Source organism: Artibeus jamaicensis, unplaced genomic scaffold, assembly GCF_021234435.1.
Source record: "Artibeus jamaicensis isolate MK-2021 breed Jamaican fruit bat unplaced genomic scaffold, CSHL_Jam_final contig_465, whole genome shotgun sequence".
Lineage (NCBI taxonomy): Eukaryota > Metazoa > Chordata > Mammalia > Chiroptera > Phyllostomidae > Artibeus > Artibeus jamaicensis.
Genome location: NW_026521843.1, coordinates 26,857,993 through 26,885,237, shown reverse-complemented (window position 1 = coordinate 26,885,237; position 27,245 = coordinate 26,857,993). Strand labels below are relative to the sequence as shown.

The 27,245-nt window shown below is 36.4% G+C and overlaps 1 protein-coding gene across 1 annotated transcript in view; it reads left to right on the top strand.

Annotated features, from left to right (window-relative positions):
• Nucleotides 1-27,245, top strand: part of LRPPRC (leucine rich pentatricopeptide repeat containing) — a 101,741-nt gene that overhangs the window by 7,149 nt on the left and 67,347 nt on the right. Inside the window, exons 2-14 of the mRNA XM_037162066.2 lie at nucleotides 5,230-5,429; nucleotides 6,812-6,934; nucleotides 10,672-10,793; nucleotides 10,899-10,957; nucleotides 11,617-11,703; nucleotides 12,330-12,456; nucleotides 12,992-13,136; nucleotides 13,443-13,588; nucleotides 14,106-14,211; nucleotides 14,293-14,400; nucleotides 18,894-19,012; nucleotides 20,638-20,731; nucleotides 23,394-23,460. Of these exons, the coding sequence (XP_037017961.2) occupies nucleotides 5,230-5,429; nucleotides 6,812-6,934; nucleotides 10,672-10,793; nucleotides 10,899-10,957; nucleotides 11,617-11,703; nucleotides 12,330-12,456; nucleotides 12,992-13,136; nucleotides 13,443-13,588; nucleotides 14,106-14,211; nucleotides 14,293-14,400; nucleotides 18,894-19,012; nucleotides 20,638-20,731; nucleotides 23,394-23,460 (1,503 nt within the window). The remainder of the gene's footprint in view (nucleotides 1-5,229; nucleotides 5,430-6,811; nucleotides 6,935-10,671; nucleotides 10,794-10,898; nucleotides 10,958-11,616; nucleotides 11,704-12,329; nucleotides 12,457-12,991; nucleotides 13,137-13,442; nucleotides 13,589-14,105; nucleotides 14,212-14,292; nucleotides 14,401-18,893; nucleotides 19,013-20,637; nucleotides 20,732-23,393; nucleotides 23,461-27,245) is intronic.

Below are 27,245 nucleotides of genomic sequence, written 5' to 3'. Positions count from 1 at the left end.
AAAATAAATGAACTACTACAGTGGAAAAGCCTTGTCTGTGTGCAATCTAAAACCATCTTCTCTAGCAGAAGTGTGATGTTTGGGAAATACCACATGTCTCAGCCATCTTTGTGATATTCTTGTGAGGCAGATTCTGTTATTTCTCAGATGATAACAAGCTTAGGGAGAGTTGTAGTAACTTGGCCAAAGTCACACATTTTGTGAGTGGCAGAGCTTGAACTCAGGCTGGGCTGTAGGGTTGAGCGGACACTATTAAAGCTCATGTATTTCCACCAGGCCGTAGAGCCTGCTCCAAGATTCTGCTTATCAAGTGTTTATGAAAATCATACATAAGGGATAAGATATATACAGAGGATTAAGTAAGCACTTCTAGGTGAAATTTTCATCGCCACGTGCAAGTGACAAACCGTGTGCTGTGATTTGTTGCCTGGAACTCGTGGTTTAATCAGGCGGTGGCTTTGGTGAGATGTGTTGCTTCCCTGTCTACAGTGCCCACTGTGGTCTAAGCTTCCGTCAGTCTCTCACCTGGGCTGCACTGCAGCAGCTTCCTGAACGGCATCTCGCTCTTCATTCTCGCTGCCCTCCAGTTCTCCACCCACTGCTCCACCTTGCTTGGAAGGGTTTGGCACATGGGGTGCGAAGGGTGAGAGGGATTGAGCAATGAAATAATTATCCTAAGATTTTGAGCTTCAGAGAACAATGTGGTGGTGGTCGAGTGGGTGGCAACATGAACTATGAAAGGAGTACCAACCACTTTTAGGAGGAATCATTATTGGATATATTATTTAACATATTAGGACTTAAATGAAATCAGTGAGTGTGTGTGTGTGTGTGTGTGTGTGTGTGTATATATATATATATATATATATATATATAAAACGTATATAAAAAGAATTATATACAGTGACCAAGTTGGGTCTATTCCATGTATGCAAGGCTGGCTCAACACTTGAAAACAAGTTGATATAATCAGTCATATCAACAGGCTAAAGAAAATGTGAGTGGGATAGTTAAGGGATTGGTAAGAATCTAAGTGATATTTGAGGTCCCCATGACCTACAGAATGGAACTACGAGATTCGCTGAGAGAGCCGATTTATAAGCATATCATATAACCCAAATCGCTTATCAGCCGCTGGAGGCTTTCCATTATCTAGACTCACCTTCCCTGTCCAGGCTTAATTTTTGCCCCTTTCCAGTGTGAAACCCTTTTGCAGCCAGATCAGTTTCTTTAATGCCCTTCCACTGTGTTTAATTCATTTCAGAATGAGACTACACGAGTCCAAATTTTGGCCCTGTCAACCTGTCATTAACTAGCTTTTACTGTGACTTTGGGTAAAGTGCTTCAGTTTTCCCATCTGTAAAAGCAGGATTATAGTCATAATTTACCTGGAGGTATAATGAAATGCCTATCCTATCATATTTGCATCCTTCTTTAAACTCTGATAGCTTAAAAGTGATGCCGAATTGACTGATAACAGCAGTGAGGATGAGGAGAAGAGGGAAGCAAGAACGGGTGTGATTAGCTTGGTGGAGATTCCAAGTTAAAAAGGAATGAAGAAGACTTTAATAAAAAGTTCACTTGAAAAGATAAACACTGAGACTAAAATGTACAAAAACTCTTAAAACTCAACAGTGGAACATACAGAAGGTAAATACGCATATGAAAAGCTCAACATCATATGTCATTAGGGAATTGCAAATTAAAACAATTGAATAACCACTACATACCTGTTAGAATGGCTAAAATCCGAAACATCTGTGGCCCAAAATGCTGGGGGTGTAGGGCAGTCCGGATCTGTCTTTCGTTCCTGCTGGGAATGCGGAACGGTACAGTCATTTGGAAGATAGTTTGGCAGTTTCTCATAAAGCAAAATAAATCTGAGCATACATTATGATCCAGCCCAGATATTTACCCAAAAGAGGTGAAAATTTATATCCACACAAAAACCTGAACACATGTTTCTAGTAGCTTTATTTATAATTGCCCAGAATTGGGAGTAACCAATGACTTCGGTAGGTGAACAGATAAACAAATTGTGGTACTTCCATACAATGGAATGTTACCGAGCACTAATCAAGAAATGAGCTATGGAGCCACAAAAAGACATGGAGGAAACTTAAATGCATGCTCAATGAAAGAAGCCCCAGTCTGAAAAAGGCTACATACTGCATAGGCCAACTCTAATATTCCGGAAAAGGCAGAACTATAGAGACAAGTAAAAAGTTTTTGCAGGGGTTGAGGTAGAGGGGATAAGAGGTGAGTAGGTGGAACACGGCATTTCTAGGACAGGGGAACTGTTTTGTGTGGTATTTATGCATTGTAATGCATCTCCTATATTTATCAAAACCTATAGATGTGTACACATACACACACGCACGCTCACACACACACACACACACACACGAGTGAACTCTATTGTATAACTGTAGACCTTAGTTAATAATGTGTCAATATTGGTCACTGGTAACAAACTTTATCACACTAATACTAGATGCTAATAGAGGAAACTGGGTGTAGGAGGAAGAGGGTATAGGGGAACTCCTACATTCTGGACAATTTTTTGTAAACCTAAACCTAAACCTAAACCTAAACATGCCTTGAAAAGCAAAGCATTCATTTTTAAAAAGCAGAACCTTTTGACATTGGAGATCTGCTTATAATAATCTGGTTCTTATACCTTTTTGAAATACACTCAACTACAAAATTATTATTATTTTTGTACTAGTCAAAATCAGAATCACCATCATCGATTTAAAAAGAATGAGAAATATACCTTTAGAAATGCCATGTTTTGCCAGAGAAAATTTGTGGGTGACCTGAATATTAGGGGTGTGTGCCGGAGTCTTAGGAGGGAACTCTTGAGCCATTTAAGGTGGAGTTACATCAATTTTGGTCATTGGCATTTGAAGGCAATGCATTCTAGCTTGTACCAGCCAGTGGGTAGGTGCCACTTGCATGGACCTGCTGTAACCCCTGAACTTGTTTCTTTCTATCACAACATATCTGTTGCTCCAGGCTATGAAGTTCTTGTTTGCTTCGGAATGTGTTCAGTGAATTTGAAAATAATTTCTGGGCCCAATAATAAATGCGGAAAGCACTGCCATTGGGGAAGTGCTGGAGAACCCTTTTGAAGACTGAGGAGTCATTTGCTTTAAAATATCTAATCCTTCTACCCCAGTTTATTTTGTAGCAGGTTCATACTTCAAGTAATGAAAGCCAAGCTAATCTTTACACACTTATGTTTAATGGCTGCATTAAAGGTTTATAAGAAGAATTAGCGTTCGAATGTTCAGAATGCTGTATTGATTTAGTAATATCTCTGTCTTCTGCCTGAATTTTGTTTTGCGTTTGATGGTAACATGTTAAAACCTCATTTTAGCAAAGTTTTATTTTTATTTTGTATATATTTTACTCTCACAGTTTATCAGATTTGCATTGTATAAAAAACTCTGGCAAATATACTTCATTTCAATTTTGAAATCTTTGTATTAATCAGCTTTTGTTGCTACTGTGCACTCACTTGAACTTGACACATTATTCTGGGTGATTTAAAATAATGTCATTTTGTGTTTGCTTGACTAACAAAGGCGGCATAGGTTAGTAACAGCTGACCTAGTTAGTAGCCAGATAAATGGGCAGAGAAACCCTTTGAAAAATAAGGAATAAATATATGTAGGAATGTGTCTTCTGTGGTTTGTAGGTAATAATCTAGTATTTAGTTAATGTTGCTCATTTAACAGACTGTAATCAACTAAATGTGACATTGTCTTAGTGTCCTGAGTTTCTCCACTTTATTTTCATTTCATTCTATGTATTTACGTGGGTGGAATCCTTGATGGCCAGAGTGGTTGCGATGTGCCCCAGACAACAGTGATAGCATTTCCAGTCTCGTATCAGTTACTGTCTCTGCATTTTATATCACCTTGTGGTGAAACTACTGGTATAGCTTTTCTTTATTGTAACATCACATATTTAATCATTTAATTTATGATCAGCTTTCCAGGGTAATGACATAAGGTAAAAATTCAACAGTTTTGTTATTAAAATTATTATTGTATAAATATTTACTTTGATAATTGTGGTAAAAAATGTATACATTCCAGAACACGTGTTTATAATTCAGAAAGCATTCTTGGATTAATAAGTAGAGTATCTTTACATCATACTTAGTTCATATGTACTTAAATGTATATTATTAGTTTATACTTACTGACTGCTATTGGAAAGTTTAAAATATTTTGGAATAAATATATAAATGTCTGAACTAGAAATTTTATGTTAATGATGTTCAAACGTAGAGGAAGAGTTTAGATTCAATTGAAAGATTTACGATGGTTTCTTTCACACATAGGATTATTTTTAAGTTTGATATTTGCAAATCAGGGACAGCTTATATTTCTACAGAATGGACTACCTCTGATTTCATGTTTCAGAGCATTTGGCTGACATGTTAGACATGTACTATCAAGATACTGGGTGGTTTAAAGGTTGTTTATTCTTAATAAACACACATGTACTAGTCTGACCTTTCCTAACTTACGCACATTTTTCCCTTTTTGATTTCCCAATGTTAAATGTTAAACCAGAAATCTAGTTTTCTTTTTGATGGCTGCAGTAGTCAAAAAATGAGAAAAGGATACAATGACCATTTTGACAGATGGAATGCAGGTTTAAATTGAGAGATGAAATAGTATCACTAGATACATGGGAATTCTTTTTTCCTGCATGATCTTTTTTAAAAATAACATAATTCTAATTTGGACATTGGTCTTCTTTTAATAAGCTTAACCTTGAAAGCATTTGAAGGTGGTTATATTTTAGATCCCTTTTCTCCTTTGTACGGGTGAGAAGGGCACTGTAGCATAAACTGCTTCATCTCTCCTTTATTAAACTGCTTTTGGTTAAGGGGGATTAAAAAAAACACTTAAACCATATTATTGTCTTAGTTTTAAATGATTCCATAGGAAAGGTTTTCAGTGCACTGTCAAATAATTATTCAGGAGCTTTACTTTGCATACAGTTGGTGTGTGTGCCTGTGATTTTATTTAAAGCAGCAGTCCAAATTCTTTCCTACCAGTTTATACTTCTCTGAGCAAAATGCGGGTACACTATGAATGTTGGTATTTAGTAACTAATAAAAAAGGTTTGTATAGATATTGCTCAAAAAGATGACCTATATGGATAGTAGTTCACATGGTTTAATATTCATTGTGTTTCATTTTATAGAGGGCCACCGAGCCAGGCCAGGCTGTATGCCATTGCTGCTGAGAAAAAGAATTACCTTGCAGAGGAGTCCACTTCTTCCCCGAGAAGGAATGCCAGTCAGTTTGATTGGGCTCTGATGAGACTGGATAATTCTGTCCGCAGAACTGGCCGCATCCCAAAGACTCTCCTGCAGAAAGTCTTTGATAACGCCTGCCACTCAGGTACCTCAAACTTCTCTGGTCAATAGTTTGAACTTTTACTAAGTAGTCATTTGGGGCAGGCTCTTTGATACTTTCAGTGTTGTCTAGTGATCATGATTCAATGTTATGATTGTAATATTTCCATCTCATCAGGGCAAAGTTTTGAGTAAGATATTTTGTCTCGGATATTTATTTCAAAACCAAACAAAAATTGCCTTTTTACTTTGCACAGTTCATAAAGGAGTCACTTTCAGTGGTAGATTTTCTTGGAAGATACTAGTTTTTCTTATTTGCCCTTATAATGTCAGCTTTCCCTAAGATCACAAATGCCAGATTTCCAGAAACATCGATAATCATTTCCCTTTTACTTTCACTAAGCTATTAAAATATATCCATTCAACCTGGATAATTCGATGGAAGCTTAGAGCCCTCTGCTCCCCGACCCCTCCCACACCCATAAGCCCACAGGCAAACCCGTATGGTTGCATCTAGTCTCAGAGCCGTCACCAGCTTCCTGAAGCCCTTGCATGGATTTCAGTCTCATTAAGGAGCTGTTGAGTCTGATGAGGGATACCAAAAAAGTGTCAGTTATAACTAATGTACATTAAAATAATGCTTTTCATTTTCTCTGTGTGATTTATTCACAGTTGTCCAACTATTACCACAATCCATTTCAGAGCCTTTTCACCCTGAAAAGAAACCTCCATATTCCCAACAGCCCCAAAACCCTTCCCCCCCCTTCCCGCCCTAGGCAACCACTAGTGTACCTACTATTCATATAGATATGTTCATTCTGGATACTTGATGAAATGGAATCACACAGTCAGTGGTTTATTTTTGTTTTTGTTTTAAAGTCAGCTTTCAGGGACATTTTGATAAAGGACTTGGCTAAGGAAAAATATTTTTAAAATATTTAAAAAATAAGGAAAAATATAAGGACGCTTATATTATTTTGTAATTTTTTATAGACCTAAAATTGATATTGATGGCTTTTAATACTACTACTTTGTGTCATTTCATGAGACAGTGAGAAGTGGCCACTGAATTGCAGTAAGCACTGCTTACAAGTTAGGGTCTGTGTATTTTTATAGTGTGTAGTCTTGCAAATTATACACATTCATAACCTTAGCTGCCTTAAGAAATCAGACTAATTTTTTAAAACTTAGAACATTTTGTAACATTGTAAATTATACTTGTGGATTAGGATAGAATTTCTCCAGTTTATAGGTAGTATCTTAATAATATCTTTAAGGAATCAAAAGATTTTTGAATATTTACACATTTCAGTTTAAAATTTGATACATAATGTGATATTGTACTGTGCCAGATTTTGTACTATGTGATATTTTATTATAATGTGATATTGTACTATGTTAAACGTTACCATTAATCTTTTTTCATAGGTTGCCCAGGTGGTAATCATGCCTTGCTTCTGTTGCGCAGCTGTGGTTCTCTCTTACCTGAACTCAAGTTCTCCGAGAGGACAGAATTGGCTCACAGGATATGGGACAAGCTTCAGAAATTGGGTATGATTATTTGAATATGAGATGTGTATAAAGGGTGTAGATTTTTTTCCTTCAGTTAAAAAATATATACATAAATGCTATAATCTTATGGAAGGACTACTTAATTCATAATTTTTTTTGAAATATGATTTATTTGGTGAGTTATAGCGACCTCTAGGGGCATTAAGAATAAAATAATTTTTCATAAAAGTATTACTTTTTTGGTAAAAGCAAAAGAAACTGAAAGGCGTTTGGTCTGTCAAAGTTAAAAATGCACATACCATTAGACTAAGCAGTTCCATTTGTTGAAATTTAGATGCAGATATTTTCACATTTGCAAAAGGATATTCTTCATTGTAGCTTTTTTGTAATAGTAAGAAATTGGAACCAGTTTTAATGTCCCTCACTAGGGGATTGGTTAAATAAATTATGGAGTGTCCATAAAATGGAATATTGTGCAACTATTAAAAAATTGAAGGAGTGCTTAAGATACTAATACGGAGTATTCTACAAAATATAAATAAAAATTAAGGTACAGAACAGTGTGTATAATATGCTGTTATTTTGAAGAAAAATGTTTATAAGTTTATGTGCATACAATATTAAAATATTTCTGGAAGACTGATCAACGCTAGATGCAATTTTAGTGTATACCTTTTTATACTTTCATTTTTAAAAAAGATTTTATTATTTTTAGAGAGAGGGGAAGGGAGGTTGAAAGAGGGAGAGAAACATCAGTATGTAGTTGCCCCTCACAGCCCCCCACTGGGGACCTGGCCTGATACCCAGGCATGTGCCCTGACTGGGAATCAAACCCGTTACCCTTTGATTTGCAGGCTGGCACTCAATCCACTGAGCCACACCAACCAGGGGCTTTTTTATACTTTTTCAATTCTGAACTATAAACATAGTACCTACTTCAAAAAATAAAGTAGCTCAAAAGACCATTTGATAAGATTCAATGTTCATTACTGAGTTTAAAAAATTTAAAAGAATAGATGGATGCTTCTTTCACATGTTAAAACCTAAAGCCAACATCTAATAAATACTATGTATAATAACAATAAAATATTGAAGAGGGAAAAAATAATAGAAATTATTATTTTTAGGTGATGTGCTTGTTTACTTGTAAAATTCTGTAAAATTAATCTACAATAAAGTAGTTGGAAATATTAAATGGTTAAGAAGCCATAATTTTTTTCTACTTAGAAACTTAAGTGGATAAAAATATTCAAATGTAGTCACATATATAAAATATCTAGGAATATCTTTCAAGAAATATGTAGCACTTACATAGAAAAAGAAAAGCTTATAGAATAAAGACAGAACCTCACCTCAGAGTTTTGAGTTCATTTAGAATTATGTTGACAAGTCCTGGCCGGTGTGGCTCAGTGATTGAGTTCCAGCCTGAGAATCAGAGGGTCGCTGGTTCAATTCTCAGTTAGGGCCCATGCCTGGGTTGCAGGCCAGGTCCCCAGTAAGAGGCACACAAGAGGTAACCAGACATTGATGTTTCTTTAGCTCTCTTTCTCCCTTCCGCTTACTAAAAAAATAAAATCTTTAAAAAAAATTACATTGACAAGTTCAATTTTTAAAAGTTTAAAAAACAATGAGATAAATGTATTTTGTAATGGGAAAGGGTTTTCTAAATATAAAGGCAATAGAATAGTAAAGGTAAAGAATTGACTATAAATACTAGGAATGTCTATCAGTAAGTCGCATAATTTTTAACAATCATTGAACTAAGAGAAATATTTGTGAAAAAAGTTACGTTCTAAAATATAAAAAAGCCCTTACACAGCAGTCATACTGCTAACACATCACCAGAAAGGTGGACACATTACTCTGTAATTGTTCACAAAGGTGTCTCTCCTCCATATCCTGTTTGAGTGGAATCTGTAACATCTTTGTTTTCCTCTTTGCCATGATGCTTGCTTCTTACGCTTCACACTTAATAAATACTTGTGGGGTCAGTATTGCTAGAAGCCTGGTAGATTGCCAGCGTGACTTGCCCACAGACTTGTGAAGCTGCAGTTAGGGCTGGCTTAGCTTGGGTGACGTGTCCAAAGTTACAGGATGAGCTACTGACGGGTCTGACACTGGGACTGAGGTTTCCAAACTAAAGGGGATTCTGGAGAAAACACTGGAAGTGAGAGAGGCTCATTTCAGGGTTTCCATAAGCTCAATTTTTAAAAATAGAATTACTTCTGGTGTACCTCTTTGGCCATGCCATGACACTAATGTAAGTTTCCTCTTTTGTTCAAGTTGTGTTTTCTGGAATGGTCTTTAATTTTTTACTCCTTAAGTCAATCCATTTTTCAAACTGAGGTTTAAATCCCTTCATTCTAGAGTTTTCTCTCCAGCAGAATTAGAAATGACCCACGAAATTAGCCAGGTAGAATAGCAGGCATGGGGATACAAATTTTACCAAGTTCTCAGAAGCATTTTTGTCATCTAGAACACTATGCCAGTGCATGAGAAATAAGGAAATGAAACTCAGTAAAGTTACATTGAGTAATAATCTTGACTAAAACCTATATGAAAAGCTAGAATAGATGTTCATCTGGATTTTGGGCACGTTTCCCCAGCTTCTCCAATAAACTAAATACCTTTACAAAATTATAGAACATAATTTTCTTCAGCCGTAGAGTTGTAGCCAGCCATTATGAGAGTTCTTCCGCTTGACTTCCTGGCTTTTTAGAGGTTTTTAGGCACCGTGTGGTACATGGTCAGACTGCAGATGCTGAATGGCACGTGGTTCTCTGTCAGGCCCTGTATAAAGTGTGAGGTGGATAAGCGATTGGGATCTCCAGACACACCACACTAGCCATGTGGCCTTAGCCAAGTAAAAGTCAGTTTTCTTCATCTCTGAGGTGGAGATGATAATAGTGCTCGCCTCGGAGCTGTTGTGAAGAGTAGCCTCTGTGTGCCGAGCACTTGGCACAGTGCCTGAAACATAGTCAGTACTGTACATGACTGCTAAGGTAAAGAACATGCACTGATGTAATGGAACAGGCCTCTGCTGCCTTGACTATCAAACTGATGCTAGATAACTGGCCACAGGTATGTGAATAAAGATAGGAAAATTCATGAAAATTTAGTAAAGCATGTTAGCGCCAGATTGATAAGATGACCATGATGTCATGAGTGGGCACAGGAAGGCTGAGTGGCAGCCCTAACCGATGTGGCCTTAGGCGCGACGGATGCAGGGAGAAAACGAAGGGTGTTGGAGTGCAGGTGGTGACAGTAGTGTACTGGAAACATGTTCAGCAACTAACTGAGAGTGGAGTGGAAGTGGAACCTACAAAGACCGGGAGTGGCCTGGTTAGTAAATAAGCAGACCTGCCAGCACGGCCCTGCCTGTGTAAAATAGCTCCCAACACCGTTCGTCCCTCTCAGTGTGCCTGGCACGTGGCAAGCTCTGCTTTAGGTGGGAAACTCTTGCGGTCACTCTAACTACAGAGGTAATGTCAGCCTTTTCTAACAGGAGGGGATCCTGTGCTTCATGAGTAAGAGACTTCTTTGTGTCTGAAGAGGCGGTTACTTACAGCTGGACGTAGTTCAGAGGTGGCGCCCTGCACGTGTAGCCTGCGGTCTGCCCTGACAGGATGCGTGTCTGCAGGTCTGAGTTTGGGTGGGCTGCTGCAGTGCCCGTGTCACTCTTGTGTTTGTTAGGTTTAGGTACACATGTTCTGGTTGTGGTAAAGAATATGATTTTAAGTGCTTTTCTAAACATGTGATTTAAATTTTATCTGTAGGTACTGTGTACGATGTAAGTCACTATAATGCTTTACTTAAAGTCTACCTTCAAAACGAACATAAATTTTCACCAACCGACTTCTTGGCAAAAATGGAAGAAGCAAACATTCAGCCAAATCGAGTAGGTAGCTGCTATTGAAATGTTTGGTGGTCACTGAATTTCACTATTTTTTATTTTTTACCCAGAAATATTAAAGATACATTAACTGGCCCATTTCATTGACAGGTAACTTACCAAAGGTTGATTGCTGCTTACTGTAATATGGGAGATATTGAAGGTGCCAGGTAGGGAACTCCATAAAAGTATGTACAAGCAAACATATATGTCCTGTAATCCTAGATAAGTTCGTTCTCTCTATTATTGAGTCTCTGCTTAGTAAGGGAAATTATTTCAGAAGTATTTTAATCTAGCATATTTGGTAATATGACTTACGTACAACATAAAGTTTTGTAAGAGGTGACAGATAAGTAAAACTTGGTATTTTAATGAAAAAATCTGATTTATTGAAGCAGAGGTTTAAAATTGTTGAGATATAAAGCTGGCTTTATTTTATTTAAATTAATACTTTTTAGAGGAAATGTTCTTAGCCATTTAAACTGCATTCATTTATAACATTGGCTCATACAAAATCGGTTGTGACATTTCTCTGCTTGTGTAAAATTTATTATTCCTTTTGGTTAGGGGGTTTAGGAAATAAGGTGTAAATGGAAATGTATAATCTCATTTTTAACTCAGTGAATCTTATTAAATTTTGTGCTTTTTAAAGGTTAATTTAGTGGTGTAGAAGAAACAGTCAGACTTTAAAAAATTACATACTATTTTTAACAAGAATACTTCAGGAGTACTGATACAATTTCAAGGAATGGGGGTTTGTGTGTACATGGTATAGAGAGTGTCTTTGATATTAATTCCAAGGAGTATTTTTGTTTCTTTTTTATTGTAGCAAGATTCTTGGATTTATGAAAACTAAGGACCTTCCCGTCACAGAGGCAGTTTTCAATGCCCTTGTCACAGGGCACGCGAGAGCTGGGTAATGTTCACCCAAGGTGTTGTTCTCAAACGAGGTTTAAATTACAGAAAAATACTGTAGAATATTCTTAAACCATGTTTACCTGCCCCCTTGAAAAAATCTTGAGCATGTGAGATAGAGCCTGCATGTTTTAAAATACCATATTCTTAAATTTATCAGTTTCATAAAACTTTTATTTGAAAATGTTTAGTTTTGAAAATTGGGCCTGATAAAAAGTAACTGACTGTAAAATTTATATGAACTGATCTCCTGGTGCCCTGAAAAATATTTTTTGTTTTGAAGAATAACTTACTAAATGTTATTCTTCACTAAAAAGGTAAATTTCAGTCATAACATACCTAGTGAAAGAATGCACACTATTTAACGTGTATGTAATTATGCTACGATTTGGTTTCTCTTTTGGAAAAGTTACCTGTAAAAATTTGAGATGTTTGTGATTTTTATTTCAGAAATCTACAACCAGTTTAATAATATTTTTTTCCTTTCTGATATTACCATATTTCTAAATGGTACTTAAGAATTTTTCATTTTAATAAGCATAGGTAATAACAGTTTAGATCGAATGGTAATGTTACACTTGACAGTGTTATAGCAACCTGTTTTATTTTCCTTGAATTAACTTGCAGGGATATGGAGAATGCAGAGAACATTCTCACGGTGATGAGGGAGGCTGGGATCGAGCCTGGTGCAGACACGTATCTAGCCTTACTGAACGCGTATGCCGAGAAGGGTGACATTGACCATGTGAAACAGGTGTGACTCGTGTTGTAGAAACATACTTTAAAATCATTTGTGTAAGCGTGGGTTACGTTTTTCAAGAAGCAGAAGAATATAGTTTATATCTGTTTTTAAAGATATCTCTTACAGACAATAGTTATTGCTAAGAGAATTCTTAGAGTTTGGTACCTTGATTGTTAATGTAACAGCATTGAAGTAGAATATTCCTGTTTTATAAAAGATGTCGCAGCCCTGGTTGGTGTAGCTCAGTGGACTGAGCACAGGCTGTGAACCAAAGGGTCACTTGTTCGATTCCCAGTCAGGGCACATGCCTGGGTTGCAAGCCAGGTCCCCAGTTGGGGACATGTGACAGGCACCCACACACTGATGTTTCTTCCCTCTCTTTCTCCCTCCCTTTCCCTCTCTCTAAAAATAAATAATTAAAATATTTTTTAAAAAAGCAGTAGTCCCAAATCTTTAGATGATATATGTTCCTAAGTTTTAAAACAGAATCTTGGTGTTTTAATACTGGTTTCTAACTTGTATTTCTAATTTCTGAAATTGTCTATAGACCCTGGAGAAGGTGGAGAAGTCTGATCTTTACCTTATGGATCGGGATTTATTGCAAGTTATCTTCAGCTTCAGTAAAGCTGGGTATCCTCAGTATGTCTCGGAAATTTTGGACAAAGTTGCATATGAAAGGAGATATATTCCAGGTAGTTTGAAATTTTTTACTTTAATGATTTTTCTGATAAGCTGAATTACTATTTTTACATGATGAATACGGCATTCTCTAATAATAGGGGTTGTGAACATAAGACTCTTAAACGCAGCTCAGTAAACTGAAAAACTTGTGTTAATGAATACATTGGAATGTTTTGATTTGGAAGTGCTTCACTATTATCCAGAATATTATTATATCCTTTTTGTGTTTGTAGTTCATACATTTGTCTTTCATATTGGTTGTAATGTAAAAATATTACTCAGTTCAGTAACAGAAGACATCTTTGTTTTCTTTCCAGATGCAATGAACCTTATTTTGCTTTTAGTCACTGAAAAATTGGAAGATACAGCGTTTCAAGTTTTATTAGCATGTCCCGTATCTAAGGAAGACGGTCTGAGTGACTTTGGCAGTTTCTTTTTACGGCACTGCGTGACTATGAATACGGTATCTGTCCGTTTCTACATTGTAGACAGTGGAATAGGTGGTGAAATAAGATCCTCTTTTTAATCCTCACCTGATGGCCAGTATGTTACTGATGTTAGAGAAGAAGGGAGGGGAGGCGAGGAGGCAGAGACAGAAAGACAGATAGACTTTCATGTGAAAGTGAAACATCAATCGGTTGACTCTAGTAGGTGCCCCAACCAAGACTCAAACTCAAACCTACAGCCTGGGTATGTGCCCCAACTAGGAATCGAACCTGCAGCCTTTTGGTACATGGGATGATGTTCCAACCAACTTGAGTGATCCAGCCAGTGCAAAAAATTTTTTTAAGTATAAGAACCTATTAATGAGATTAGAGCAATTATAATGAAAACTTTTGTTTTTGTGTTGTAAGGTGATTGGGCAGAGGAGGGTGGGAAGTTCAGATTTTTTAACTCAACAGTATTAGAATATTTGCTGAAGATGAAAGGGTGGGGTCGTTGTAGATCCAGCTGACGTGTCCTTTGCGTCCCCTCCCTAGCCTGCAGAGCGGCTGAAAGACTACTGTAAGAAGTTGAAGGAAGCCAAGCTGCATACATCTCCTTTGCAGTTCACACTCCAGTGTGCTTTAGCAGCCAGTAAAACCGGTACTACATTCTCAGATTAAAAGCAACATAAATAAGTGTTTTGTGAGGTAGCTTTGTAATGTTTCATGATAACTCTTTCAGATTTGGCAAAAGCTCTGATGAAGGCTCTGAAGGAAGAAGGTTTTCCTATCAGAACTCATTATTTCTGGCCCTTGCTAGCTGCACATCAGAAGCAGAAAAATGTTCAAGGTGAGGTTTTTGCCTTCTACTGATTTGTGATGGTTCGGAGATCTGGTAGAACAGTTTCTACACACATCTAATTGAATTCTTTGGGAAACTATACTTACTCATGAGTATCCCATCTTCTGAGAAAATAAGAGTTGGTTTAAATTAAAGTATTCCGTAAGTGTTTTAAAAATGTAAGTGTAATAGAGTTCTTTCATCTTAATTACATTAATTTTATTAATTCACCTCTGATCTTGATACTCAAACTTGTGAATGTAGTTTTAAATAGTTCATTGTTTTTATGGTTTCCTAGAACTCTGTAGGTTAAGATTTTACATACAGTACTTGAAATTAGTTAGCCTAGTCTTATGAAAAGTAAAGTGATACATAATCTGGCCATTTTCCTGGTGGACCAGTCTGTTTCTTCTTAACTGAGCCGACTTACAGCAACAGGAAAGACAGAGAAACTTTGACTGTGGAACGAGTGTTCACGACCTGACAGCCCGCTGATTGAAGGACAGAAATGCTCAGTCTTTCAGGTTCTTAAGTACGTTTAAGCATTTAGCATACTTTTCCCTTGTACACATGGGATGTCTATAGGATATGAATAAGAATTGAACAAATATTAAATTTTAGAGTACAGTATCTAATTCTTTGGTTTGCATTATTGGTAATTCAGAAAGAGTAGTATCATAAAAAGATGCTTTTAACAGAAGTACTTCCCCCTTGGGGAAACGAAAAATGGTCTTTTTCATTTTATGTCGAAGTATAATGTGCTTTAGAATGAGATGCAGAGTTGTTAGTGTGACATTGGGTGACAAACAGAATGCACAAACAACAAAAAAAGTGCTTTTAGCAGACTTTCATATTGCAATTTTGTTTTAAATATATAGCTGTCTTCTGGCTTAAAGAAAATAGTGAAAGAAGTATTCCCTAATTGTTTCTGGCTATAAAAGTCGTTAAATCCTTTTTAGAGAAATCTTCGGAAAACAATGTGCCCGTTGATTAACTCTTTACGTACCCTCCAGTTCTGAGAGCTTGAAGACATAACCTTTAAACTATATTTTTGAGCCCCAGAAAGTTTACCTAATTCTGTGAACATACTTGGGTATGTAATGTCCACCTTTACACAGATACAAATATACTTTTGGGGACCCCTGTTTACATGTTTGCTTCTTTATTAGGTAAATTTGCTTTCCTCAACCTTAGCACTATATCTAGACTGGAATTGGTTACCCCATTTTATCCACACAAAAGAATTCAGGTAATTTATTTCTATAGTTGTAGCTCAAACTGGTAGAAAAGTGGGCTGTATCTTGAATCTGTCTTTTCTTAGAATGTTAGAATTCAGATTTGGGAGATGCCTTATTGCAAGCTCACAGTATATTGATGAAGGAACTTAGAGCTGCAGCGATTCAGTGACCGACTTGAAAGTCCACATCTGGCCATCAGTATTGGAGGGACTGGATGTGAGGATCTCCGTCCTCCTTTAAATACTGTTTGTTAATATCATAACACCCCCGTACTAGACATTTGTAAGTATTATGCTGAATTTTTTGTATGAAAAAATTTTAGCTGTTTGTTAAAAATTAGGTACTGATTTTTGCATTAGGGACATTTTTGAAAGTGTTACCAATTTTTTTAATCGATGAAGTTTTTAAAAATAACTTATCTTTCAACTACAGTTGACATGCAATATTATATTAGTTTCAGGTGTACAACATAGCATTTGGACATTAATGTATCTTAAGAAGCGATTGTATCACTAAGTCCAGTACCCACCTGACTCCATGTGTATTGATTACAATGTTACTGACTGTGTTCCTTGTGCTGTACTTTACCTCCTGTGACTATTTTTATATCTGCAATTTGTACTTCTTAATCCCATTCACCTTTTTCACCCATTCCCCCATCTTTCCCCCAGAATCAATGAAGGTTTTATTTGGAAAAATAGAAAAGCTGAGAAAGCTAGCTTGAGAGTATATTGTTGATTGTTTTACAGTTTTGAAAAACTAGTCTTCTTTGCAGGAGGTCCAGAAATACAGCAAAGTAATAATCTACAGTCTTCCTTCATGTAACAGGGAAATGTCTGTATGTATTTTATATAGTTTCTTTAGTGTAAGATAAGCAAGTAACATTTTTATTAATGCAATGAACTCGTTCTTTGTCTAGGAAAAGTCACACATAAACTGGTAGAGATAACAAAATAAAATAGTGGCTGAGGTGATAAAAGGAGTGCTGGAGTGTTTCCTATAGAATAAATAAAACTTTTCAGGATATTAAAGAAGGATAGTTAGTGGTTAGATCAAACTGAACTGATAAGAGTTTTCAACAATAGGCTCATCAAATTTTTATTGAATCCTAGAATTTTTCTGGCTACAAATTTAGCCATCACTGACTGATGAGAAAGATTCTTACAATGACTTTCTCTTGGCTTACCTTACTAGTTTATTTCTCTGGGGCACAAAGGGAAAAGTCACCACTTATTTTAGCAAGTTGGCCTGAATGAGAGGAAATTACCCAGAATGACTGAGAATCTGTCTACATCTCTGGAGTATTCAGACCACATAAAAATAAGAATATAGGAAGGGTCAATGTGAAAGCCTAAATGGTAGTTGAATGAAGTGTTTGAATAGAGAACACTTTTTGAAAAGTAAGAAATTGGCTTCTAATGAAGTGAGTGCTATGATTAGAGTCTAAAATGATGCAGCCTAAATGCTCATAGTTGGTGAAAGTTGCTCAGTTAAAACCATATATCTTTCCCAAAAGTTTTAACTATAACATTTTTGAATGGATACTTTCCTGTAGATTCAAAAAGCTGCTTATGACTGCATTTGAAATATTTTTATTAGGTTATTTAAGTCTTAGTTTAGAGTTTCTGAGTTCACAGAGATTTGGGATCCCTGTATATTTAAGTTAATATATGATTATTTAAATTCTTTTTTAAATATGAATTTTCTTTTTTAGGAGGATGTATGTAGATGTGTCGTATCAGTCACCTTCTTAATGAAAAGTGTTTCTTATCTGCTATATAATTACTTTGTAAAGATTTTTAAAATTTTATTTTTATTTTTTTAAATTTATTTTTGTTATTCAAGTATAGTTCTCTGCCTTTTTTCCCCACCCCAGCCTAACACCCCAGCCCTCACCACCACCCTATCTCCCTCCCCTGTTTCCACCCCTCCTTCTTATTGTCCGTGTGTCCTTTATACTTGTTCCTGTAACCCTGCCCCCTTTCCCCTGAAATTCCCTCCCCTCTCCCCTCTGGTCACTGTCAGCCTGTTCTCAATTTCAATGTCTTTGGTTATATTTGCTTGCTTGCTTGTTTTGTTGTTTAGCTTCTTGTTAAAGGTGAGATCATATGGTATTTGTCTTTTACCACCTGGCTTATTTCACTCAGCATAATGCTTTTCAGTTCTATCCATGCTGTTGCAAAGGGTAGGAGCTCCTTTCTTTCTGCGGCATAGAATTCCATTGTGCAGATGTACCTTAGTTTTTTGATCCATTCATTTACTGATGGGCACTTAGGTTGCTTCCAGCACTTGGAAGCAACTACTACAAATTGTGCTGCTATAAACATTGGGGTAAATAGGTTCTTTTGGATTGGTGTTTAAAATTTATTTTTAGAGAGAGGGAAAGGGCGGGAGAGAGGGTGAGAAACATGAATGTGAGAGAGAAACATCGATTGGTTGCCTTGTATGTGCCCCGACTGGGGACTGAACTTGCAACCCAGGCATGTGCCCTGACTGGGAATTGAATCAGTGACTTTTTGCTTTGCGGGTTGATGCCCAACCTACTGACCCACGCCGATCAGGGCCCATTTGACTATATTTGTGAGGTAAATGTCTTTGGTATGATCCCTCAGAATGGCTGAGCGAGTGACCGAACTTATCTGAGGGAAGGTGTGAACCAGATTTTCTTAAATGTGCTTTAGTTTCAGTTAAAAAAAAAAAGGTTGTAAATGCTAGTAATACAGGTCATCTAAGTAAGCAGAATATACTCCTCCCCTGATAAACATTGTTGGAAAAATGAAGAATTAAGAGAATAAAAAGCATTTAATGCATATGTGATTGGGTGAAGTGTTTTGTACAAAAGTGAGAATTATCAATTTGTTGGTCATTTTCAGACATCAGAAAATTGATATAGTTACCTTATGCTGTGTTTATTCTACGCATTTAAGGAAAAATTTTTAATTGTTAGAGTATTTTAAGACAGGAAAAAAATAATCATTATGGTTACTATTAACATTTATTTAATAGTTTTAGGGTTTCACCCATATTTTGTTCTTTAATTTTTATGACCGCCCTGAGAGGTAAGTAAGGAGGTTTATTATCATCGTTTCTATATTACAGAATTTTTCTTATTTCCCAGTTCTGTTGCTTTATTACTTTTTTAGACAAAATGCTGAGTACTCTTTCTTCATTATGATTCAGAAAGCAAATGAACTAAACTTTCTGATTTTTTTGTTAATTTATTCCAAATTTTTCATCTCCATGCCTTTAAATTTTATCTTACAGGTATAGTGGAAGTCCTCAAGGGAATGCAGGAAATGGGAGTCAGCCCTAACCAGGAGACGTACGTAAATTACGTGTTTCCATCCTTTGATAGTGTGAAGTCAGTTCGTGCTGTTTTGCAGGTGAGTACAAATAGGTTTTAATTTCATACTTGAAGAGAATATCTTTCCTCCCTAATGTTTTGTGTAACTAAAAAGAAAAGAAAAAGTCCTTAAGCTGAGCACTAAAGATGGTTATGTTTGTGTACAATTTTCTAAAGTTCTGTAAAAATACTGGTTAGTATAACATCTGTAGTGGCTAAACTTCAAAAAACCTTGAAAGTAAAGCAGCATTTTTGTGTGTTAAAAGACAGCATGCTAATATCAGAATATTAAATAAGACAGTATTAGCTCCTTATTTCCACTCTACAGTGCAGCTGTAATTCTCACTTTTTGAATATTGCGTTCCACTTCTATGTGAATTTTCGTAATACACTCAAGTGTATTTACTGTTGTGTTTTTTTAGTCTTTTTTTTTTTACTTTTTACTCTAAAGCATTACTTTTCTATCCCATACTTCCTGTCCCCATGAGGATGGGGATGGCGTTTGTGAAGGTACATAGGAGGAAATTGACTTAGTACAAAGTACATTGGATCAGCAAGGGTTGCACTTCCTGCTTTCCCCATTTTCAGAACTGTGCTGTATGCAGTTAGGAGTGACATGACGGCACCGGATACTTTAATGAGAAATATTTTGTTCAAAATACCTGTTTTTTACACGCTTAGTCTTAGTCACATAATGCCTTGACTTTTCTATGAGATTGTTTTCTTTTTTTGACATAATTACATAATTAGAGCCCTCTGAAATGTAGAATTTATGCCTTGAGTGTTTTTATCTCTCTTCCCTGAGTACCATAGTCTGCCGTGTATAATGCACACTTTTTTGCCCAAAATTTTTGAGGGAAAAATAAGGGTGAGCATTATACATGGGTACAAGGATTACATAATTTCCTGTAAGGCACACAAAAACGTGGGTGTACATTACACACAGCACATTGTACACGGCAAAATATGGTACTTAGAGTATTTGAGCCTGTGCTATACATAATTTACTGTTAAAAAAATTATTGAAAGGTAATTTCCCACATATTCTTATCTCTCTCAATCTTTTTTTCACATGGCACTTTTCCATTACAGTCATTCCAGCATGTAACTCCAATTATTTTTTAATGCTTGCAGGCTGTTTTATTGTCTGGATATACCAGAATTTATTTTTATTTATGACTTATTATTGACTGAGTAGTTAATTAATATTGTGCTGTTATACAGTGACCCAGTAAATGTGTTTGAGCTCATTTTTGGCTCATGTAATTAAATTTTTGAACAGATGATGCTGTTGGGAATAGTAATTAACCATTTGGAGAGAAACTAAACTTGACTTTTACCTTGCAGTATGCCCCGCAGTGTCATTTTAGATCAGTGCATTCGTTTTTATTTTGTTTTAGAGAATTGTTCTAGTTCATCAGTAGTAAATTCTTTCTAGAAGGAAGACACTATAAGGGTAATAAATTATCTGAATTTGAAGATAAGCATTTAATTTGAAATGTTGGAGCCCATGCTAAAGTTCAGTTATTCAGTTTACATATTGTTCTAGAAAATGAAGGATTATCAGAATATGGTAATATAAAGAAATGGGAAAACAGGAAATTTGAATAGCATATTGGCATGTTTTTAGCTGAGGCATGTTATTGAAATGTGCTTTACCCTCAGGAAAATGGATGTCTACTTGAAAGTAATGTGTTTTCTCAAGCTGAATTGAAAAATGAAGCGGTAAATGGGAACTTGGACTATGTTTTATCATTTTGTAAGTATGTGGCACTAGCAGTGAACTTGATAGGGCTGATTTCAGTTACTATTGAAAGCATACAGGGTAGTCATGGCCTCATTGCCTACATCAGTGTGTAGTGTAAGGTAATTTCCTTGAAAGCAAGGAAGTTTTTAAATGTCTTATTTAAGTCAGACTGATAAGATAGTTTATGATTTGATCTTGTGGATAATTTGGATGTAGTTTGAAAGTTTAAAGGACCTTGAAGATAACATGGTGATAGGTAAGACTGGGGACCCAGAAAACTTGGGTTTTGTTTACAATTAAGCCACTGATTATTGGATAGTATCTATTTATTTACCTTGTGGAAGTTGTGAAAATCATGAGATACTGTTTCTGAAAGTTTTCTAAACTCACTCCTGCTTTAGCTATAAGTTACATAAAGCCAGTGCTTATTAGCAAAAACACAGCAAATTTTTACTAAATACTTTTAAATGCAAAGGTACTTCACAGTGTTCATCACTTGTTGATAAAATTGCCCCCATTGATAGATGAAGAAAGGCATAGTAAAGTTACATGATTTGCCCAAAGTTAGTGATTTAGCTAGAGCCAAGACTTTCTAATTGTAACTTCATGCTTTTCACTATACTATGTTTGGATGAATAGGACATTTCTTAAGATCTTCATGTTGGGGCATTTTTATGATCAGATCATGTAGAAAAGAAAACATTTAAAAACAAAACACAAAGTTCAATTTCTAACCCCTGAAATATTAAAAGTCAAGTTCTAATTAGTGTGTATTCAATTTTATAGGTGGAAGTTTTATAAAATCCAGATTATTGGTATTTATTACCTGTGTATTTGTTATTTAAAACAGTTCATCGTATTATAAGGAAAAGGTAAAATGCCAGTGTGAAGAATGGGGACTGTTGGAGGTGTAGTTATTTGAGTTGAACGTTGTGTATGAATGCTGGCTGCTGAGTGTATTGATTTTCCCTTCCACTCTGTACAGTATATAGATTTTCCATTCTGACCCGATGAACACAGAAGCAGAGGGGTCTGGGCACACAGCGTGCACACGCACGAGCGCTGCTATTCCTCGTTATCATACCGCCCTTTCCACTGCATTGTCAGCCTCTTGGTTCTTCAGACTTGTTTGTTGCTAAGGAAACTAGATGTTTTTTGTCAGCAGCCTTCAACTTGCTGAGATGTTTCTGGTCGCTTTTTTAATGAATAAAACTGTGACAATATTCTGTAAAATACTAATTTGAATAGCATAAAAATAAATTTTCAAGAGATTGCTTATGAAATTTGAAAAGACAATTTCAGGAACTTTAAGCCTAGAGTGTTTCAGTTTGCTCCGTCAGTGCCTCCCCTCCCCTTTTGACGTAGAGGTTTTTGGGGAGCAGTTGGTTCTGTAATTGCCGGTATTCACTGTAGGTAGCTCCAAGGTGTGTGCTTTTTGGTCACCACATCACAGGGAATGGTAGGTGGTAGAGAGTTTGTGGAGTAGCAGGGAATATTTCCTCATTTGTGTTTGGAGGCATGGACAATTAATTTGATCAGGTAAATTAAAGGTTGTTCAAAGACATTTACTTTAATTCCTTGAGTGACGAAATACAGGTCATTTTTTACATGGTTTAGATTTTCAGATGCGGTATAGACTGAGACTTAGGCTACCTGTTCGAGGATGTAACAGGCGATCCAAAACAATTCTCCTTATGTGTGGGCTACATTTTTATTCATATTTAGGGGAGATGGGCAAATAATGTTAAAGTCTAATGTGACTTTTCCCATGAGCTTTTTCTTTTTAGTCAACCTACTATATTAATGTTCATCTAAACTATATTTATTGTATTCAGAATTTGCTTCCATTTATGAGTTCCTTTATAATTCAACCCATCTTACATTATTCAGTAGCCAAATTGCATGTATACAGAAAAGATTAAATTAATTACTTAATAACATGGCACCATTTTTATACAGTGACAGGGAAAATACAGGGTCAGAGAAAATAGATTCCAGAGGTGCTTACTGTGATTCCAAACCTTGCTAATTAAGGTCTGATTCTAAGGCTAAGACTGGTCAGACTTACGGTGTCAGTGCTGAAATACACAAGGAGGTAAACCATTCAATGACAAAATAATAGTAGAGTAAACAGATGCTCAGAAAAGTGAAATACCAGTATAAGTCAGTTACATAAGAGAAGTAAAGATCTGTTTTATTATGACTTTAGGTTGTCACTTGTATATGAATGCTTGTCATTGATCATAGTGGAAAACAGAATGAGAAAGTGTGAATGGTTTTAACAGAACCCAACCCAGTCCCCAGAAAAGAATGTTTCCTCATCTTTAAAGGCAGAGGCACCAGAGCACAGTCACAGGCTCTCCTTTGGTAGGGCGTGTGTGCCAGGCGGACGCTGAGCATGCTGGTAGGTTAGTTAGGGTCATTTATGTGGAAGAGTATCTATAATTCATTAGTTGTATATATTCATGAAAACAAAGTGTTTTCAGGGGATAGTTTACACTGCAAATATGTATTACCACATTATCTAGTTATTTTATATGAAAGCATTTCCATTTTAATAACATTTCTAGAATGAGAATGAAAAGGTATTGGTGTAAATGTGTTTCCAAATAAGATGATAATTTAAGTTTCTGTTTTGAGGCTGAGATTTAACAATGACTGTTTTCTTTTGCAGTGGAATCAAATACATTGCCTTTCTCCTTTGCTTCTTGGCGAGGCAGTCTAATTCTAGGCTTTAGGAGGTAAGATGATCACCTTATGTAAGGTTCTCTACCTGGATTTCTCATGGTCTGATTTCTCCTGTCTTTGTTGTCTACTGTATGAGGATAAACGGGCAGATACTCTTCCAGATTTTCCAGTGTGCTAGCTACCTGAAGTAATCTTAATCTGTTTTTATTCTTCCTGCTAAGTAGTTTGAGTCCAAGCAACCTTTTATATCATCTTTTCCAAGAAATACACACAGTTTGGGATGGTCTTGTTTTAAAGAAGAAAGGACTGTTAGAAAATGGAGAGTTGGGAGTTATAGGTGAATTGACATGTGTGTTTCACTTATACTTTGAATATTTAATTAATTACAAGGTGACCTTTATTCAATATAATACTACTCTCCTCTGTGCACTAAGAGAATGTTAATGACCTTTCCCTTTTGGTTATTTTGAAAACATTTAAACATAAAGAAAAGTTGAAAGAATAATAAAGAAACATCCACATACCTTTTATATACATTTACCATTTGTTGATATTTTGCAACATTTACTTGCTTTCTTATGTACCCTTTTTCTACCATATAGTTCTGTATAGGTATGTATAGATACATGTATGCACATACAGTGTAGGGCAAAAGTAGGTTTACAGTTATTCATATGGAAAACAGTACAGGGTTTTTTTGTATTTTTTTGCTAAACCACTTGAAGTTGTAGACATCATGATATTGATGATGCCAGATCCTTCAGCTTGTGTCTCCTGAGAATAAGGCTCTATGTGTAATCACAATAGCAGTATCACTCCTAAAAAGTTAATAATACTGTATCACCATATTTAAATTGCCTCAGTTCTAAAAAGTTATTTTATAGCTGTTTTACTTTCTGATTGAGGATTCAATTAGGATCATGCATTGCATTTGATTGCTGTCTTTATATTCTCTGAAGTCAAGAGCGGTTCCTTTAACTGTTTTGTCTTTTATGACACTGGCTTTTGTTTGAAGGGTCCAGGGTACTTTATCTGCAGAATGTCCCTCTCCCTTCTACATTTTTATTTGTCTGATTTCTTTTCTTGTGAACATTTTAGCAAGAATACTTTGTAGGTGATACTTAGAAATACTTTGCAGTATTTCTTACTGCATTGAGAGATACTGGTGTCAGGTGTCAAGTTTCGGTGCCATCAGCTAAGTTTGGTCACTTGGTTGTGGTGGTGGTTCCCGTGTCTCCCCCGCAGAGTAACCTTACTTACCAGCTTTGTAGTTAATAGGATGTCTATGGGGTGAGACAGTGCGTCTGTCCTGGTTCCTGGTGTCTTTCACTCAGGGTTTTTGCTGAGACTGGGAATGCTTGTAGAATCGACTGTTGACAGGGGTGTTTGTGAAGCAGTGAGTTTCTAATTTTATCATTCTTCTGCATTTACAATGGTAATGACTTTGACTGCTGATGTCAACTCGGTGATTTTTAGTCTGCTGATTGGTTGGAGGGCTAGAGTTTTCTGTAGACCTGTTGTAATCACCGTTGCAGACGAGAAGAGGTAGGACGAGTAGGGGGGTCCTGTGTTGCTGCCCTTTCTTTAGCCAGTGCAGTTCTGCTCTTTTCAGTGATGGTTTTAAGTAAATTGAAAACAAACACACACAACCAAGGATCTTTGTCTTTAAAAATAGAGTTTGGAGCCCTGGCTGGTGTGACTCAGTGGATTGAGCACGGGTCTGCGAATCAAAGGATCTTGGTTCAATTCCCAGTCAGGGCACATGCCTGGGTTGCAGGCCAGTGCCCAGCAGGAGACACACAAGAGGCAGCCATACGTTGTTTCTCTCCCTCCCTTCCCCTCTAAAGATTAAAAAAAAGTTTAAAAAAATAATAAAGTTTGGAAAATACAGAATATATAATCAAGTGGCTAGACATACTAGTAGAGCCAGATTTAAAAAAAAACCCAGACTGCATTATGAAGTAAAATATAGTAACATTTTCCTATAGTTATTTTATAACTGTTTTTTGTATAAACTTCCAGGTGGTAGGTATTTCCCTCTTTATTTTCACTAGTGTTATATTTTCTTAGTTTGAATGTCAGTTATATTTCACAACACCTAGCCTTAGACAAAGTATGTGGACTGTGAAGTTGATCCAGTATGGTGGAAAAAACCAAATTGTACGTTCCGACATATACACAAGTCAGTCGTTAAGCTTTTAGCGGCTTCATTCATTAAAGTATACAGAGCTGCCTGCTCCTCTAATATATGTGTCTGGTTGCTGTGTTACCTCTGTTACTGCTTTTTACTTTTGTGCCCTCATCTTTGCTGTCAAATTTTTTTGCTATTACTCTTAACTTTCAGTATGTTTATCTTAAGCAACCTACACACGCCTAAATAATCTGTTTATTTTTTTAAAGATTTTATTTATTTTTAGGCAGAGGGGAAGGGAGGGAGAAAGAGAGGGAGAGAAACATCAATGCGTGGTTGTCCCCCATGCACCCCCTCCACTGGGGACCCGGCCTGCAACCCAGGCATGGGCCTCCACTGGGAATAGAACCAGTGACCACCTGCGTTGCAGTCCGGCACTCAGTCCACTCGGCCACACCAGCCATGGTTAATTTGCTGTTTCTGACTTATTGCAGGCTGGCAGATTAGGTGACTGAAGTCATGTTTGTTTGATTCATTGCACTGTCTTCAGTGTGTAGATTAATACCTGGAACATGACCAATACTATTGGATTAATTATTGAGGCCTTATTTTCTACCTCTGTTTTTAGGCATGCTCTTTAACTCAGCAAGTATTTATTGTTGGGACTAGATAGGTATGTGGGTTGGGATCAGATTGTGAAATATTTTAAATACCATAGAAGAACTTGTTCTTTATTCGAAGAAAGTAGATTTGTGCAATATGGAGGCTTGGCTGAGACAAAGATACCTTTGGAATGTATTTTAATTTCAGACATTATATTTTTCATTTCTAGAAATTCAACTTGGATTTTTGGAAATATCTTCTATGTCTCCTTAACATGCTCATGATTTTTTCTACCTTCTCAACTCTATGAAGATACTGATGATAGATGTTTTGATGTCTTTGTTTCGTATTCCATCATCAGTGTTGTTTCTGGGTCTGCTTATAGTTCATTTTTTTCCTCACTGTGTGTCATATGTTTCCGTTTCTTTGTAATTTCTGTTTGGATGCCAGGCATGGATTTTATGCTGGTGGATCTGAATTTTTTTGGTGTTTCTTTAAATATTTTTGAGCTTTGTTCTGAGACAGTCTTGAGTTAAGTTACTTGGAACAGTTTTCTTAGTGCTTGTTTTTACGCTGTGCTAGGCAGGACTGGAGCAGCCTCGAGTGTGTGGTTGTTTGCATTAAATTTTGAGCTCAGCCTGGTACTGAGGCTGCGTTCTCTGCCTGCCAGCTCCCAGGCGTTCGGACATTGTTGGGAATGTGAACGGTTCCAATCCCTGCGGGAGTTCTAGGAATTGTCTTTCTCAGAGCCTCTGAAAAGATCTCAGGTGGTTTCCTCGGCTTCAGCTTGTTTTCTCCATCACGCGTGCTTTTCGGTGGTCAGCTAAAGACCGAGGGCAACTCTCAGAAGCTCCCCGAGCTCCCTTTGTTAAGCTTCTCCTCTGGTACTCTGCCCTGTAAAAATCAGTTTTAACTAGTCTGTTCCAAAAAAGTATTTTAAATCTGTAGGTTCCAAAACTAGATTATACTGATGACTTTTTTAAATTGTAGATTTAGAAATGTTTCAGTCTGTGGTAATTTGCCATTATTCATAAAAAATGTGCATAATTAAAAAACATTTGTCACTACTGGTGATTTCTTTCTTTTCCTCTCTCCCCCAAAACT